Genomic DNA, 18,703 nt, shown 5'->3' with positions numbered 1-18,703 from the left:
GATTTCAGAGAGAAAGGGAGAAGGGGAGAGAGAGAGAAACATCAATGATGAGAATCATTGATTGGCTGCCTCCAGCAGGTCCCCTACTGGGGATTGAGCCCGCAACCCAGGCATGTGCCCTTGGCCGGATTCGAACCTGGGACCCTTCAGTCCACAGGCTGACACTCTATCCACTGAGCCAAATCAGCCAGGACTAAACACTTTATTCTTGGCTATAACACCACAGTGTTCTGGAGTCACTGTCATATCTTTGGCTTCAGCTTTCTTGCCTCTTGCTGGTCCCTCTTTTTCTACCTTACCTAAAATGTTGAAATGCAGTAGATTTGGTCCCAGGCCATCTTCTCTTCTCTCCTTCTTGGCTAGGTAATCTCATGTGGCTACCAATGTGCTGTGGCTTCCAAATTTATATGTACAGACTTGACCTCTCTCCTCATTTCCAGATTCATATAGTAAACTGCCTACTCGACATCTCCACTTAGATATCTAGAGGCATCTCAAACTTACCATGTTCAAAACAAATTACTGATTTCCTCTACCACACAACTATTCCTTAATCTTTTCCATCTAAATAGATGGCATCATTGTGTGCCATTTAATCAAGTTATAAACTTGTTTGAGATCTTTTTTGTTACTCAATGTAGGCATTTATTGCTATGAACTTTGTTCTGACATTTGCTTCTGCTGCATCCCATAAGTTTTGGTATGTTGTGTTTCTATTTTCATTTGTCTCAAGTTATTATTTGATTTCTCTTTTGATGTCTTCTTTGACCCATTGTTTGTTCAGTAGTAGCATGTTGTTTAACCTCCACACATTTATGAATTTTCTCTTTTTCTTCTTGTTAATTGATTTCTAGTTTCATATGATTGTGGTTGGAAAAGATGGTTGGTAAGACTTCAGTCCTTGTAAATTTATTAGGACTTGTTTTGTGGCCTAACATATGGTCTATCCTGGAGAATGTTCCATGCACGCTTGAGAAGAATGTATATTCTGTTGCTCTTGGATGTAATGTATATGTATCTATTTAGTCCATCTGGCCTATTGTGTCATTTAAGACCAATGTTTCCTTGTTGATTTTCTGGATGATTTATCCACTGATAGAAATGGGGTGTAAAGTCCCCTACTGTTATTTATATTGCTTTCTATGTCTCTCTTTATTTCGTTAATATTTGCTTTATATATTTAGGTGCTCCTACGTTGAGTTCATCAATATTTACAAATGTTATATCTTCTTGTTGGATTGACCCCTTTATCATTGAAATTACCAGGTCATCAAAAGGGCTACTGTTCTGACTGCATCATCCAGCCAAGTAAGACATGGCTCATGCCCTCAAAAAGTTCACTTTCTACTTGAGGAGATAAGGCGAACCCACATAAAACAATTAGAGAACTCAATAAGACAATAATTAGGAGTTAAATTACATGGTAGAGACTATAAATACCGTGTGAGTTTGGAGAAGAGACAGCAGTTGAGGGCTGGACTACTACAGGCTCATGAATGGCTTTGAACTTAAAAGAATATTTTGCAGAAAGCTGTTTCCCCTTTGTGTGATTCATTATTTTCTTTATTTTTTGTTTGTATGATCTCATTGTCTTCCCTACACGCACGCTCAGACACACACAATAATTTTATATGCCAAAATAAACCATTGGGTTAAAAAGCTCCAGAAAGAAGTTGTTTTTTCTCAACAAGATAATATAGAAAGAAAATATTAAATAAGATGACTGCATACTAAATTGTGGGTGAAGCAATTTTCCTTAAAATTTTTAATTTTAGAATGATTTTGAAAATATTAAAATTTCTGACGGAAAGAGCTACTGTTCTTCTTTCTCTGTGGTGGATGTGGCCTGAGGCAGTAGCTTTGCTTATGCACAGATCTCTCTGCAAGCTGTCTTTCTGAGTCCTGACTGCCCCTGAGTGGCCATAATTTTCTCTCAATGCCAAGCAATGGCAGATTTAAGGATAAAAAATTAAAAAAAATAAACTCTTCCTCCTAAACCATCCTGAAATAGTGAAGAACCAGTACAGTTTTTGAGAGGTGGGGGAGGGGAGATTGTGAATGTGAAGTTATTCTTAGAATTGATCATATTTGTAGCTAAAAATTCACATTATGTGATTTGACTTGCATACCTTTTGAAATTCAGTTTGACTTCTCAGACAGTTATTAACAAAGTTATGTAACCACATCTGGAAAGAGCTCTGCAGTATAGGAAGTCAGCAGGCTTTATAATGTGCTGGATAAGGAATTACCACATACACAGCTGAGGAGCACTGACAGTTTTCACACTAAAGTGGCCCACTTAAGTACCATTATTATAGACCATAAATTAAAATTCATTAGCATCAACGTTTTCACTGGGATGTAAAGTAGCGCCAGTGTAGTTTATAGGAGCTCAGTGCTCACCATTTTTTCATTACTGGAGAAAACCGATGGATTTTATTGCAGTTTACATTGGACACAGATGTGCGTTATGGCTTTATAAATTTACTTTGAGTAAATACTTCAGTCGTAGTGAAACTGTTTCTCCAAAAGAGTGTTGTCGAAAGGGTTTACTCATTGTCTCTGCTCTGCCCTCAGCTTTCATCTGCAGGCCTGGGTCAGAAAGGCATCTCCTTCCACGCTCTCTCCCCTCTTCCAGGTGCACTGCTGGCTTCTTGGTGCGAGGCTTCTGGTGGAATCCGGGGCCATTCCTGGTCCTCCTGGTCTAGGTATGGTCTTAGGCTGCCCTGTGCACCTGGGCCTCAGGGGCGGGACCTTCTGAGCATTCCTGCCCTGCTCCCCAAGGCAGCCTCGCTCTGCTCTGCCTGTATCTGTGGTGAGTGTGGGCAGGAGACAGCGTTCTGGCTCCCTCCTGGTGGTAGCAGAGCTCTGCTTGTATGGTGCAGGCTCCGGAGTCCAAGAGGTCCTTTTACGCTAGTAGATCTTTGCCTGGCTGTACAGGTAGATGGATTTTGCTTCTACCCTTCCCCCAGTAGCCCCAGGAGAGAGGGCTTGCTGTCCTTGCCCTAGTGGCTTAGGCTTTTGCCACATGAGAGGATGGTTGGGGAAGTAGGCAGAGTTTCACGCTGTCCCCAGCAGCAGCATCACCTGCTGCATGCCGGTGCCCAGAGAGGGCCCTCCCGTCTGCTCTGTCCCCAGTCTTTCTCAGGAGCACCTGTGGAGACTTATAAAAAAGCACAAACTCTCCTTGTGTCTGGGGCGCCCAGTTGCTCTAAACTGGTGGTTCTCAACCTGTGGGTCGTGACCCCTTTGGGGGTCGAACGACCCTTTCACAGGGGTCGCCTAAGACCATCGGAAAACACACATATAATTACATATTGTTTTTGTGATTAATCACTATGCTTTAATTATGTTCAATTTGTAACAATGAAAATACATCCTGCATATCAGATATTTACATTACTATTCATAACAGTAGCAAAATTACAGTTATGAAGTAGCAACGAAGATAATTTTATGGTTGGGGGTCACCACAACATGAGGAACTGTATTAAAGGGTCGCGGCATTAGGAAGATTGAGAACCACTGCTCTAAACTATCAGTTAACCTGATAACTGATCACTTAACCCTGCTAGTTCACAATTGGCCTTTAGGAATTCCTTAAAATTTCAGCTAATTTCTTTCTTACCTAATTCCACATGGCCCCTTCCTCCCATGCTCTGCTAAACGTGAAGTGGTCTCTATGTCTTGTCTCTCCTTAGAAGGGCTCATCATTCTGGAATCAGTTGTCTTGATTGCCTTGTGACCACAGTTCTGTGTTGGGTACAGAAAAAGTTATGATCTTATAGGTAGTCTGGCTTTTTCTTGTTGGAGTGGGAGTGACCTTTTCTTTTGGCTTTCTGCATTGGAAGCCATCGTCTGAGGAGGAGTTAGCTTTGGGGATTCAGTAGAGGGCATCATGGAAGAGGAGACCCACAAGGAGAGGCATCCGTGGGCCAAGTGGCTTTCTGTTACTTGCCATAAAGGCCCTTCCACATGAGTGGAAAGCAGTATTTGACCATCCCTAGATTTTCTTCAAGTTATTTTATTCTTTTTCAATTTATCAGATCTTATAAAATGGCCTTCAGAGTGACTGCTTTTCCTCCAGATCCCCCCCCCTCCTTTTTTGCTCATCTTGGACAGCACATCAGAGTTTTTAAGGTGTGTGAGAAACCTCGCAGAGCAGCCCCGATGTGCCCGGATGACTGACTCTTTCAATGCAGTTATTGTTATTGAGCTGAAGAAAGGGCAGGCCTCGCTGTGCTTCTTTAATGAGCTCAAGTATTTCTGGTTTTGTTTGTTTGTTTGTTAAGGATATAAATTTCCTTAAACCCGTGTTTCTCGAGTTTCTTTTATCCTAAACCCCCTTCAATAAGCATAAAGATCTCTTACTCTTCTTTGATGCTATTTATAAATCAAAGTAAATAACTGAACTCAAAACAAAGCAGGAGAAATGCTCCTGCTTCCACACCACATCCCCTTCCCTTCCCCTTCCCCATTGTTATGTCCCCACCCCCTCTCCAGGATCACCCTCATGGACTACTTGCTGAACTTGGGCCTGGACTCCTCCACTGTTTTTGCCAATGCATTGAATCTGGATATTAACTCATCATTTTCTCGTGAGGTTTACTGGAAACAAGTCAGTTTTGAAATGCAAGAGCAGTGCAGGTAGGATAGAGGAGGCAATTCTCGAGGCTCCACCCTCAGATCGCTTTCCTCGGCTCCAGAATGAGCTGGATCCCTTGGCTCAGTGCCATGCACGTTGTTCCCAGCGGAAGCAGCAAGGCACACCTATTGGTTACCTCACTTCAGGATGAGAATCTGTGAAATTGCCCACACCTATTTGTGAAATTGCTACTACCTCTCAACTATCCCAGATGGTAGTTTCAATGCCCAAAAGGTAGTGGTAAGCTTCTATTACACAAAGTGGGCAGTCTTGTTAGAAGTATGTATGTTTCTCCATAGAGCTCAATATGGCTACTTCCATTTCTGATGTTAAATATAAGCCCTGTAAAATGTTAATTCTTCGTGAATTTGCTGTGGTTAGTTTGCTCAGTCTCTTTCTAGCTCATTGGTTTCTTAAAGTCAGTCCTGGTACAAAATCGTTATTCTGTAAGTAAGTGTTGGTTAAAAGTATAGCTGAATCTTTAAACCTCTTTCCAGGTCAAAATGTTATGATTATCTTGATCTAGAATTCAGAATTTCAGGGTTGCTAAGGAGGTGGGTTCTTTTGGTCCAGACTGAACCTGTGATTTGTGTTCTTCCTTTTGATGGTACTAAGTGCCAACAGAGCAGCAGAAATGCCCCCACGGACCAAGTTTACATTCTGTTGTTTTCACCACTGAGAAGCTTTAGGTGACAAGTACTTACAATATAAGAGTCAGCTCTGAAACTATTTCTATGGGGTGTCCCCCAAACCACTCATAAAAGGCAGTGTTTATTAAAATACATTTCATTTTAAAAATTGAGCTGACAGCTATTAAAGTGTATATACATTTTTGGTAACACTCTATGTAATTATTTTGAAGCACCTCCATCTTAGCAAAAACTTTTGGGTTATTTTTTCATTTGGTTTTAGTGATTGATGCATATAAGTTATATGCATTTAGTTTTCTTTTAATTAAAAATACTATATGTATAGCACATGTAGTTGAATCATTTTTCATTGTTATATTTAAACTAATATTAAGAGGCAACATGGAAAATAGATCCGAGCTTTGATACTGACCAGCTGCTTAGCCAATCACCACTGGGTGAAAAAGTGAAAGCCAGGTAGATGAGCAGGAGTGGGATAAGGGCCTGGAGGGCCTGGATCTCCTGCTGTTGAACCTCAATTCTCCTTCCCTCCCGCACCACTGCTTTTGTCCTCTCTTTCCTTTCCTCTTGGCAGTGAGGACCAGCTTGCCTTCCCATCCAACTGTTGCTTCCACCCAGTGATTCCAGTCCATCCAATGATGAATTCTTTCTGGTCTCTAAGCAAGCACACTCCTCTATCAGTGTTTCCTGATAGCTTTATCTGCTAGCAAGCAAAGAGAAACATACCTTCTCATTCAGGCCTTGGTGCTGTGGAGAGGACAGGGTGGTTCTAGACAACAGCAGACTGAGGGGGAGAAGAGTTAGGAAGTGTCTGGTAAGGGGAGACCCTGCTGTCATTGCAGTAGCCTGTGCTAGGGTGACCGGCATGTTCACGTGTCTGCAGTCGATGGTCTGAAGTCACTGGTCATGGCCTGGGCTGGCTTGTGAAAAGCAAAGCAATGTTTTGAAAGCTGAAAACATGGTGTTTAAGCTGCCAACTGCCCTCTCCATGGATGTGGGTGTGTGAGCATGTATGTTATGTTATTAACCTACTTTGCAATAACAGAGACCTAGGAAATTACAATATATCATTTGTAATAAATTAGAAAGTGGTAGTTGAATACTGGTCAATATGTTTAAAATAACAAAATGAAAGATTACAGTGTTGAAAAATGAGATCTATATTTTTAATGGATAAATGGATAAGCACCTCCATTTATCTTTGTGACATATTTTTCTAGTAGCACTTTTGGGTATAATTTATAAAGATAAAATTTCCTTAATTATTATGTTGTGTTTATTAAAGGTAAGTGTGGTGTATGTGTTTTAAAGATAAAGACAGCCTTCATTCAGAAAATAGGAAATGTATACATTGGTTTCATGCCCTTATGCCTGGCTGGTTACAAATTTTATGCCAACTTGCTTGAATAGGTAGAATAAAATCTGCACATTAGGTTTTGAAGCAGTTATAATACAATATATCTTATGGATGTAATTACCACAGTTTTTATGTCTTTGCACTTTATTGTTCTAAGGTTGCAGTTGTAAAGAAGTACTCCGCCTTGTGGCTTTTATGTTTTATCTTGGCATTCAAATCACAAAAGCCTCTATGGTTCATTTTGAAACTTTGAGGGAAATGATACCCATATGATTTAAAGTTTAAGCTTAATTACCTTCTGCAAATTGCTTTTGGAGTCTAGGTAGTCAAAAAGTAAAAGTGGTTTTAAATTTGAGAGATAGAGAATAACATAATTGCTTTTTAGAGGTTTTATTAAAAATAGATTCTCCCCAGGGCAGGAAAGTTAGAATTGCCTTTGTATAACATTTTCTTGCCTTTTTTAAAAAATATATGTTTTTATTGATTTCAGAGAGGAAGGGAGAGGGAGAGAGAGATAGAAACATCACTGATGAAAGAGAATCATTGATTGGTTGCTTACTGCACACCTCCTACTGGGGATCTTGTCCGAAACCTGGGCATATGTTCTTGACCAGAATTGAACCTGGGACCCTTCAGTCCGCAGGCTGACTCTCTATTCACTGAGCCAAACCAGCTAGGGCCATGCTCTTTTCTTTATTGCCACGAAAGTTATATAATCCCAATCTCCATCTCTCGTCCTTATTTATGAATATGATCAATTACTGAAATTTTATCACAAATTCCATGCCCATCCTTAAAGGCAATATCATGTTTCAGGTTAGAATTGTGAAAGGTGTTGCTCTAGCCAGCATTACTCAATGATTAGAGCATCGGTCCATGCATTGAAGGGTCTCGGGTTCAATTCCCAGTCAAGGGCATGTGCCTGGGTTGCAGATTTGATCCCCGCACCAGTGGGGGCACATTCAGGAGGCAACCAGTTGATGTATCTTTCTCTCCCTCTCTCTCCTTTTCTCCCCCGCCCTCCCTCCCTTTCACTCTTTCTAAATATCAATGGAAAAAATATCCTAGAGTGAGGATTAACAATAACAACAAACTGTGAAAGTTGTTGTGAGGTCATTTGAGCAATTATGTTTTAAACTAGAGGCCCGATGCACGAAATCCATGCAAGGAGCTCGGCCCTCACAGCCGCAGCAGCTTGCCTCAGCCCTTGCAGCCCCAGCTTCATCCAGAAGGTCATTCGGCTGTCCAGTCTAATTAGCATATTACGCTTTTATTATTATAGATAATAAAGGTATCCCTACATCAGCGGTTCTCAACCTGTGGGTCATGACCCCTTTGGCGGTCGAACGACCCTTTCACAGGGGTCACCTAAGACCATCCTGTGTATCAGATATTAACATTACAATTCATAACAGTAGCAACATTACAGTTATGAAGTAGCAACGAAAATAATTTTATGGTTGGGTCACAACATGAGGAACTGTATTTAAAGGGCCAGAAGGTTGAGAACCACTGCCCTACATGAAAGGACTTTCATCCACACATAGATGTGGTGTCCACTTCTAAGGTGGGCACCTGTTCCATTGTGTAGGGAAGTTGAGGATGGTGTTACTAGTGTTGTAAACTTCTTTAGAAATAGATGCTGCCTGTAATTTTTCACTTGGTAGTGTTAATAATCTGTTAATATTGGAAGTACTTAGGTGACACATTCTGAGCTTTAGCCTGGTTCATGGTAATCAGTTTTATTAAATCAACTCTGGAATTTTAGAGGCACCTCCCACTGCACTTGTAATCGAGACATCCCACTCAGATTTAACAAACCTGCAGCAGTAACACCGTATCTATCGACATATTTAGGAACAGGAATAATCTAATATGAGATTCGGGAGGGCCAGGGATTTCTGCTGGAATCCCAGTGTCTACTTATTTATTACTACATTGTTTCTACTGAGCTGGTTTTGGTCATTTGTTCTGTATAGTTTCCAGAAATAGCTCAGACATTGTAGTGAGTCAAAGTGGTCAGGAAGTGGTTTTCAAACTTTAGTGTACATCCCCATCACCGTGTTGCCTAAAATGCAAATTCCTGGGCACCGCCCCCTAGAGATCTGGTACCATGAGCGTGGGAATCTGCATTTTATCCAGGGAGTTCTGAGGCAAGTGGTCTAGTGACAACCCTTTGAGAAACATTTGTGTAAGAAATGTATGTACAAGCAGGCTGCTTCCTGGGTGTCTGACCTGTGCAAATGTAGGCCCCCCCCATTCGGAAGGGCCCTGCACGTGGCTTGTTGTTCTTCTCTTACCTTCTTGAATTGTTAATAATTTTTGAACAAGCAGTCCTGCATTTTCATTTTTCCCCGAGGCCTGCTAATTGTGTAGCCAGCTCTCTATACAAAGGTTTTATTGGATGTTACTGAAATTGTGTTTCTTGGTACCCATGAATTGCAGTTGTTCAATAATGATTTCTTCCCTGTTTGTGTTCAGCTGAAATGCCAAGATCACTTCTAAACTTTAGAAGTCAATGAGTATCATTCATCATAGGACATAGGGTAGGAAAACCTAATAGTATGATTTTTTTCTCAAGACAAATATTTATTTCTAGTCTTGAACATAGAAGCCTATGTTTATGTTATTCTGATACACTATTTCTTTTTCTCCTAGGATGGCACAAAACAGAAAAGAGAACGGAAAAAGACAGTCTCATTCAGCAGCATGCCAACAGAGAAGAAGATCAGCAGTGCGAGTGATTGTATCAACTCAATGGTTGAGGGTTCAGAGCTCAAAAAGGTTCGCTCCAACTCTAGAATTTACCATAGGTATTTTTTATTGGATGCCGACATGCAGAGCCTGAGGTGGGAACCATCAAAGAAGGATTCTGAGAAGGCCAAGATTGATATTAAATCCATCAAGGAAGTGAGAACAGGAAAGAACACAGACATATTCCGCAGCAATGGCATTTCTGACCAGATATCTGAAGATTGTGCGTTTTCTGTCATATATGGCGAGAATTATGAGTCTCTTGATTTGGTTGCCAACTCTGCAGATGTTGCGAACATCTGGGTTACGGGACTGCGGTACCTAATTTCTTATGGAAAACATACACTTGATATGTTAGAAAGTAGCCAAGACAACATGAGGACTTCCTGGGTTTCACAGATGTTTAGTGAAATTGATGTAGATAACCTTGGACACATAACTCTGTGTAATGCGGTGCAGTGTATCAGAAACCTCAATCCTGGCTTAAAAACCAGCAAAATTGAGCTTAAGTTCAAAGAATTGCACAAATCCAAGGACACAGCTGGTACTGAAGTTACAAGGGAAGAATTTGTTGAGGTGTTCCATGAGCTTTGTACTAGACCCGAAATCTATTTCCTTTTAGTTCAGTTTTCAAGCAATAAAGAATTCCTTGATACCAAGGACCTTATGATGTTTCTTGAGGCAGAGCAGGGTGTGGCACACATAAATGAGGAAATAAGCCTTGAAATTATTCACAAATATGAGCCATCCAAAGAGGGCCAGGAAAAGGGCTGGCTCTCCATAGACGGGTTCACTAACTACCTTATGTCACCTGACTGTTATATATTTGATCCGGAACATAAGAAAGTCTGCCAGGATATGAAGCAGCCTTTGTCTCATTACTTTATAAACTCATCTCATAATACATACCTAATAGAGGATCAGTTCCGAGGCCCCTCTGATATCACAGGGTACATTCGAGCTCTTAAAATGGGTTGCCGGAGTGTTGAATTAGATGTATGGGATGGGCCAGACAACGAGCCTGTCATCTACACGGGCCACACCATGACCTCTCAGATCGTCTTCCGCAGTGTCATTGACATCATTAACAAGTATGCGTTCTTCGCTTCAGAGTACCCGCTCATCTTGTGCTTAGAAAACCACTGTTCCATTAAGCAGCAGAAGGTAATGGTCCAGCACATGAAGAAAATTTTAGGAGACAAGCTCTATACAACATCCCCCAATGTGGAGGAAACATACCTACCATCCCCAGATGTCCTGAAAGGGAAGATATTAATAAAAGCAAAGAAGCTGTCCTCCAGCTGCTCTGGAATGGAAGGAGATGTGACTGATGAAGACGAAGGAGCAGAAATGTCTCAGAGGATGGGAAAAGAGAACGCGGAGCAACCCAACAGTGTGCCTGCGAAGCGGTTTCAGCTCTGCAAAGAACTGTCCGAGCTGGTGAGCATCTGTAAGTCAGTCCAGTTCAAAGAATTCCAGGTGTCCTTTCAGGTTCAGAAGTACTGGGAGGTCTGTTCCTTTAACGAAGTGCTCGCCAGCAAGTACGCCAACGAGAATCCAGGGGACTTTGTAAACTACAACAAGCGTTTTCTCGCTCGGGTTTTCCCCAGCCCCATGAGGATTGACTCTAGCAACATGAACCCTCAAGATTTTTGGAAATGTGGCTGTCAGATCGTAGCCATGAACTTTCAGACGCCGGGACTGATGATGGATCTGAACATCGGCTGGTTTAGTCAGAATGGGAACTGTGGCTATGTCCTTCGGCCAGCCATCATGAGGGAGGAAGTCTCCTTCTTCAGCGCCAACACAAAAGACTCTGTCCCAGGAGTCTCACCTCAGCTTCTTCACATCAAAATCATTAGCGGGCAGAACTTTCCCAAACCCAAGGGGTCAGGTGCCAAAGGTGACGTGGTGGATCCTTATGTCTATGTGGAAATTCATGGAATCCCTGCCGACTGTGCAGAACAAAGGACAAAAACAGTGCACCAGAATGGAGACACTCCCATTTTCGATGAAAGCTTTGAATTTCAAATCAACCTCCCGGAACTGGCCATGGTGCGCTTTGTGGTACTAGATGATGACTACATTGGGGATGAGTTTATCGGCCAGTACACGATTCCCTTTGAATGTTTACAGACGGGCTACCGCCACGTCCCCCTGCAGTCACTGACTGGAGAGGTCCTAGCACACGCCTCTTTGTTTGTCCACGTGGCCATTACTAACCGAAGAGGAGGAGGGAAACCTCATAAAAGGGGCCTTTCTGTGAGGAAAGGGAAGAAATCCAGGGAATATGCATCTTTGAGAACACTGTGGATTAAAACTGTAGACGAGGTATTCAAGAATGCCCAGCCCCCTATACGGGATGCCACAGATCTGAGAGAGAACATGCAGGTATGTTCTTGTGTTTCAGTGTTTACCCAATGGTTTTCCTTCTTAGTGCATGCATGTAGTTCATGGATATATTGGAGGGCTGTTTTTTGTTTTGTTTTGTTTTGTTTTGTTTTGTTTTACCATAGTATATTTGATTTTAAATTATTTGTAAATTCCAGTTGCTTATTAGAATTTTTACCACTAGTCTCATTTTTTTTTATCATTTAGACTTTTAAAACCGTAGTTGGTATTGAGAATGTTGATAACATGTTCAAATCAGCCAGTATCCTTGTTGTCTCACACTCCACATCTTAGTTTCTTTTAATTAATGCTTAACAGTACCCCATATTTTTCTGGTAGTGTACATGGGAATCTCTGTTTTTTCTGGATATTCCTTAGCTGGGACACAAATTGATGACCTATTAGAATAAAAGGGATGTGTTCCAGTTCTTTTTATGGAGCTGTTCTGTGGGGGAAATAGCAAGCACTTAACTAAGCCAATGTGTTTGCCTTTTGAGCCTCCTCTTGATTGTAGAGGACAGCTATTTAATTGTCTAAGTAAAAGGCATGTGGTGTGTATATCAATTACAAGTCTAATGATTGCCACTGAATTATATAATGGCTAAAAGCAATCAGGAATGATGAATATAATTAAGGATCGTCCACATGTCTAGCAGTATACTAGGACCCATGAGTAACACAGAAGTGGGCAGTGAGGGCACCTCACAGGGATACCAGCCCTGACCGGTCCCAGGGTGAAAAGTGCTGTGAGCATGACAGCTGCTCAGCATGTGTTTATTTAATAAACATATATATTAGCTGATTACATGTGTGTGTGTGTATACAGGGTGGGGCAAAAGTCGGTGTACAGCTGTGAGTACATGAAACAGTTTCTTCTTGTATTATTATTTATTAATTGTTGTATTATTTTCCATCCAAACAACTGCAAACCTACTTTTGCCCTACCCTGTATATAACTATTATAAGAAGAATGCCATCAGCAAGTAAAATCTAACTCAGAAAATTCAATATATTTCACTCTTCTACCAATTCTATGGATACTTCATTAATAAAGAGACCTTCCCTCAATAGAGAAATTTTATTCTCTTTCTTTCAAAGTAAAAGCATACCAGCAATGTGAAGGGTTTCCCCCTGTTTCTGAGGGTGAGAATGGCTTGGTAAAGTCTGAGCTCTGAGCAAGCCACATTGTCCCCTGCCCCTCGGTAGGCTGCTGCGGTGCATGTGGGGACCTGGCGGAGCTTGGGCATCATCTTTCCAGAACCTGTGTCTGCTCTGGACCCGACAGAGCAGTTGGTGGTGATGTGCAGTGAGCACCACGCGCAGCAGCCTAGGCCAGGAGGATGCGCAGTGAACACACAGATGACTTTAGCTGGGGGTGGGCCAGGAAGGGAAATGGGCCCAGACTGTACTCAGGTGAATAAACAAGCAGGACAACTGCCAACACAGCAAGAGCCGTGAAGAAAGTAAACGGAGGTGAGAGTTATGCAGAGACTCCACTCAGACATGACAATTGTGATTTATTGCTGTAAGCAGTCAGCACTGAAGTGCTTTTGAGCCAGATGACCTATGGTGTGATGACCATGTTTAAAGCAATATTAATAAGAGAAAATGTTTAAAAACATTTTTAAAAGATAAAACTAAAGTGAGTCACTCATTTCTAAGAACCGGAGAATTGGAGAGAGGAAGGCACAGGGGTCGGCAGGCCCGGATCCCTCCCCACTGGCCGCCATGCTCAGCCCAGGTCAGGGCCCAGTGGGCCTGGAATAGTAGCCGGGCTCACTTTGATTAGAGTTTACCTGCTTTTATAGAACACTGATTAAAATCAACAGATTTCAAGTAAAATCTTGACTCCTTCACTTACCAGCTGTGTGGCCTTAGACAAATAACAGAGAGGCTACAGCGGGGGCTGTTTCCTCATCCACAGCGTGGCTTGTTGAGAGGAGTAAGTGAGGTGATTTGTAGCAAACACGCCTGCTATCGCCTTGCACTGGGTAAGTGCCCAGAGACTGCCAACTTGCCAACTCAGGGCATTGGACAGTGTTGAAGGGCTTTCTGTAATGGGTATTGTAATGGCATGTCTCTGATGAGTAGGAAAAAGAGAGGGGGCAGGAGGGAGAAGCATTGAGGTCCCTGGTGGCACTAAGCGGGGAAGGCCATGGGTAACCAAGGTCTCCCGCTGGGCAGACTCACAAGAACTGCAGCATCCTCCAAGCTCCTGTAGGTTTGGAACCAGCAGGTAGAAACAGGTGAGAGAGATTCAAGCTCCTGCCTCACAAATATTCCTTTCTTCTTGAGTGGCTAGCATACTTGATACTTATTTTAAGCCTGATATTTTTTTTCTTAATGTGTACCTTTTTTGAATGCAGACACCGTTCTTTTTGTTCCCTCATAATTGCATATCAGCCTCAGCACTGCTCTGAACTTTGATCGGAAAAGAGGCTTTGCCCTTGGGAAGAATTTAACTTGTTTGCAGTTTCTGTAATTTTGATACATTGGTATTATAAATATCTATAACGGTATTTACTTTGGAAAACAGCCATTTTTCCCAGGAAAAAATAATCAGTAGCCAACTCTGTCATGGCATTGCTAACAACTGTCATACTAGGCACTTCAAGTATAATCAAGTGTACCGAATATAATATCCATGAGAAATTAAAACCGCTGATTAATTACAAAGTGCCTCCTTCCTTTCTACTTACCAGAATGCAGTGGTGTCCTTCAAGGAGCTGTGTGGCCTCTCCTCCGTGGCCAATCTCATGCAGTGCATGGTGGCCGTGTCCCCCCGCTTTCTGGGGCCGGATAACACACCCCTGGTGGTCCTGAATCTCAACGAGCAGTACCCCACGATGGAGTTGCAGGGGATCGTGCCTGAGGTTCTAAAGAAGATAGTAACAACTTACGACACAGTGAGTCGTTTTGTACTTTACGTAGCCTGCTTGAGAGGGTGTCTTAAGGTCATACTCCAGATACTTAAGAGCTCTTGCTAAGGTGTGCTCTCTTATTTCATGCTTCATTGACCTGTGCTGGAAAAACTATTCTCTGACCTGCGGGATTGGAAGGAGTTTAGTCTTTTGGTGTTGTTTTAGAAAGCAGGATTCAGAGACTTTTGCCTCAATTGGATTTGATAATAGATTGCTTTGTAATAACTATATCTGAGTAGATTTCTAAAGTACATACTATTTTCCACATACATATAGTAAAGAGTATTTTTTATCTTCCTCTGCAACCAGCCATGGATTCACTCATTTTGTTTTGTTTTCGTTTTTCAAACTGGTAAAGGTGAGAAATTTAATGCTTAAAAAAAGTACATTATAAGTGCCCTACGGGGCAGGTGCTTCCGTCACAAGCTCTGTCCGGTGTAGTGGTTTTCTTTCGCACAGCAGGTGCTCTGAGACACGTATAATCTGTAATCAGCGGAACATTAATGCGATGTCCTCGGGAGACCTGGACTATTACAGATTTGCTCTTACGGTGAATCTGGCATTTTCTTAGTCACATCCTGCTCATATTGTGCTTTTTGACTTAACGTAACTCAAAGGGAGAACTTAGTGGGTGAACTACACCCATTTTAAGCTCACCATGTAGTTGAAGCTCTCCGAACTTATGAGTGCTGGCAGCTGCTCTCCAGCCTGTCAAGGTTAAGGTTGGTGTTGGACCCTCCCGCCCAGGTGGGCCAGGCTGTCACCTTTTGCTGTTCAGGGTGCTCAGGGGCAGGAGGCCTCCCCTCCTCCTCACTGAATGCACAGGCTAAGCCCACAGAGCACTAGGCTTCTTCCCATGTGGCCTGCCTCGGTCAAAACCAAAACAAAGTTGCTATCATGTACTTCAACAAAAATAGTTTTAAGTGTTTTGTAAATTGATCTGAAAGCTGCAATTCAGAGGGATTTGTACAAGTTAAGGGAAAGAAAAAAACACTTTAGGTCAGCGTTTCCCACAGTGTGTTCTGAGGAACCTTGGTTTCTTAGGATCTTAGTAAATGTCACATGGGAGCAAAGGTTCCATGGTGAAACAATTTGGGGAAATACTGGTTTGAACAAATTAATCAGATGCCTTTATTGCAGGGCTTCTCAGGGCCTTTTATTTGCTGGCACAATGCATTCCCGAGAGGGTGATGGACGTAGTATGCCCTATTTCACAAATTGACTTGACCATGGGGTACTATATCCCAACACAAAATTTCCAAAGAACTTTTGTTCTTGATTTTCTTCATTTCTTGGAAGTAAAAGTCAGAAGAATGGAATGTTTTAAATAGCTTATCAGTTCATACCTTTAAAAAAGTGGTATTTGATCTTTTTCTTACACAATGGCCACACTTTGTAGCAGATGCTTTTTATCCCTGCCATTTCCAGCTTAGAGTTCATGGTCATATAAGAGCTATACAGGACTGAACACTGGACACTGCAGGCAAACTCCGGAGAGTCAGCCAACCTGCAGGTGGAAGGCAGGCCAGGGGCATGTACCTGATAAACATTGGGGGAGCAGCGTGCTTGGCCCCTTTCCTCGGGGAACGTCCAGTCTACTGGAAGGTAGTGGAGGCAGCTGGGAGTGAAATCAACACAGGAAGCTTATGCTGAGATTCCTGTGTGTGAGGTGGGGGGGTGGGGGGGGATATAGGGAAAAGAGGTAAATGTGGAAAAAATTGAAGAGTTCTTTCATGCCGTGACCCAGGCTACCTAGTTAGTTCCCAACTCTTTAAGTTTTATATTTGTAAATGCTTTTTAATCTTAAGCCACTAGACATTTTACAGACCTATTTCACTGACCCAAATCTGACATGACTTACCCCCTAGGTGTTTCACTGTTTGCTATGGCAGTCACACAGTGACATTTCTTCATGGGGACCTTCCTGAGAGCTTCCTGTGAGTGGGGTGGGGGTTGCCCTAGGCAGGTGGTAACAGGGTGGACTGGAAAAGGGTCAGTACCCAGGACCTGGTCTGGGGGCAGAGTGCCGATCCAGAGCAGGAGGGTGACCATGGCTAGGTTCTCGGGCCTGGGTACTAGCCCTTGTCCAGTCTACCCTGTTATTGCCTCCGTAGGGCACCCACCACAGTATTGGGCACAGGAATCGGTCTGTGTTCCCTGGTTCCTCTTCCTGGACTGGTAGTTGATAACACTTATTAGGTAACTCTTATGTGCATATAATGTCAACAATGTGCATTGTTGTAGGAGTGATAAGACAGAAGGTATTAGCTTGTTTAATTTTTTAAATTGTTAAATGACTCTTATGTGATCTATAATTGAAATAGCTGAGCTGCCTAGTGCCCCTAACTTTATCGATTAGCTCTGTTTTTCATTCCATCTGATAAATTAAGCTATAAAATATTTACAATGAATTCAAATTATTGTGATTTGAACTTTAAAAATTGGAATTTTCCTACAGCAGTATTATAACTCTTGCAATATTTTGTAGTCCTTTTTTAGTGACTTAATGGTCTCTCACCTTGTGACAATGGTTAAATATTGATGGGAAATGTACTATGGTCTGGCACAGCCTGTAACGTTAACTGTAGCTCTTTATTTTTGTAATGTTGTGTTGAACTTAACCCAAAATTAACCTTAGAAATAAGATCTTACTTCATTTTGTTGACTGCCCATCTGTAATTAGGAGACTACAGATGAGAAGTGAGGGCAGCGTAGGAAATCCCCTGCAGAGCTCCTTGTCCCTGCCATCTGCACGCTGAAGCCTCGCCTCCGGTGAGGACGGCCTGGTGTCTCCTCAGGGTACAGATGTGTGCTAATGCTATCGAGGTTGTGACGACTGTTCAGAGTCTAAACTCTTATTAATAAGCTAGTATGTGGGGAATACGCCAGTGTCTGTGAGAAAAGAGACTGCGGAGAAGGAATTGATGATGGAAACGCGAACGTGTAAGCCCCTGTGGAGACTAGAAAGAATGCCCAGGCATAGAGTGCCACATCCCAATTTCCCGGAGATGACCCTGTCGAAACACCTGCTGTTCCAGTGTAATTATTAATAACTCTCCCTCTAGCTCTTAAAGTGTCTCTATGTAGATCATTAGTTGTAAGTTCACCATTACTGTGGCCCCTCAACTGTTCTAATGGCTCCTGTGATTGCCATCAACAAACAGATCTTTGCAACTGCCCCAACGGTGGTTTTACCCTATTTGTGATACCTTCTTGGTCCTGGAAGTGTGAGGTTTGGGCCTGGGACCTAGATCAGGAAGGCAGGTGACAAAGCCATTCAGTGTTGTACACTGAAAATTTGTTAAGAGGGTAGAGCTCATGTTGTATTCGTATCTCTGTAAGGTGTTTTTAAAAGGAAAAATGGTTGTTTCTTGATTTGCTATAATTTTTATGGAATATGCTTTAGTGATTATAATTAAATTGAAGATGCAGTTGTAGGGAGGGAAAAGGCGAGAAGGGGAAAAAGAAAATGATGCCCACCTCTGTTACGGCAGCCTGGTTGTGCCTCTGCACAGCGATGGACTCCCGGGCAGCCGCCATCTGTTCAGAGATTATACATGAATTCGTTCCTATGATTGCAGTTCCTTTGTTTGTTCTCTGGGGAATCTATTTATCCAATAGAGAACAGTACTTTTTTAGTGTCAAAAGGAGCAAGATGCTTTGTCTAAGAGGATGCTATTTGCTCTCTGTGGATGGTTTTTATATAAGTTACTGTCCCTTCTAACTCATAACTTTAATATTCCTTAAAGAGAAGCAAGGTTTTTTCAATCAAATATGCGAAATGAAAGATTTCTTCTTACACAGACTTGTTGGTAGTCGGCATACAACATCAGGAACACTCTGCTTTATGTTGTCGGTGTGGTTTCGTGTGTTTTGTCTTGCTTAATACAGTGGATAAATAAATCACACATCATAATTGATGGAGTCTGCCCATCTGGACCAAACCAGAGATGATCTGTCATACGGTTACTATTGCTCTCCATCT

The 18,703-nt window shown here is 42.2% G+C and overlaps 1 protein-coding gene across 2 annotated transcripts in view; it reads left to right on the top strand.

Annotated features, from left to right (window-relative positions):
* The window catches only part of PLCL2 (phospholipase C like 2), a 162,206-nt gene that overhangs the window by 87,782 nt on the left and 55,721 nt on the right, over positions 1-18,703 (top strand). For both annotated transcript variants that reach the window (XR_002827955.1, XM_006083663.1), the window contains exons 2-3: positions 9,311-11,797; positions 14,500-14,703. Coding sequence is in view for 1 of the 2 variants with exons in the window: in XM_006083663.1 (XP_006083725.1) it covers positions 9,362-11,797; positions 14,500-14,703 (2,640 nt within the window). In the remaining variant the exon portion in view is untranslated. The remainder of the gene's footprint in view (positions 1-9,310; positions 11,798-14,499; positions 14,704-18,703) is intronic.

Source organism: Myotis lucifugus, unplaced genomic scaffold, assembly GCF_000147115.1.
Source record: "Myotis lucifugus unplaced genomic scaffold, Myoluc2.0 scaffold_8, whole genome shotgun sequence".
Lineage (NCBI taxonomy): Eukaryota > Metazoa > Chordata > Mammalia > Chiroptera > Vespertilionidae > Myotis > Myotis lucifugus.
This window is presented reverse-complemented; position numbering and strand designations above follow the sequence as displayed.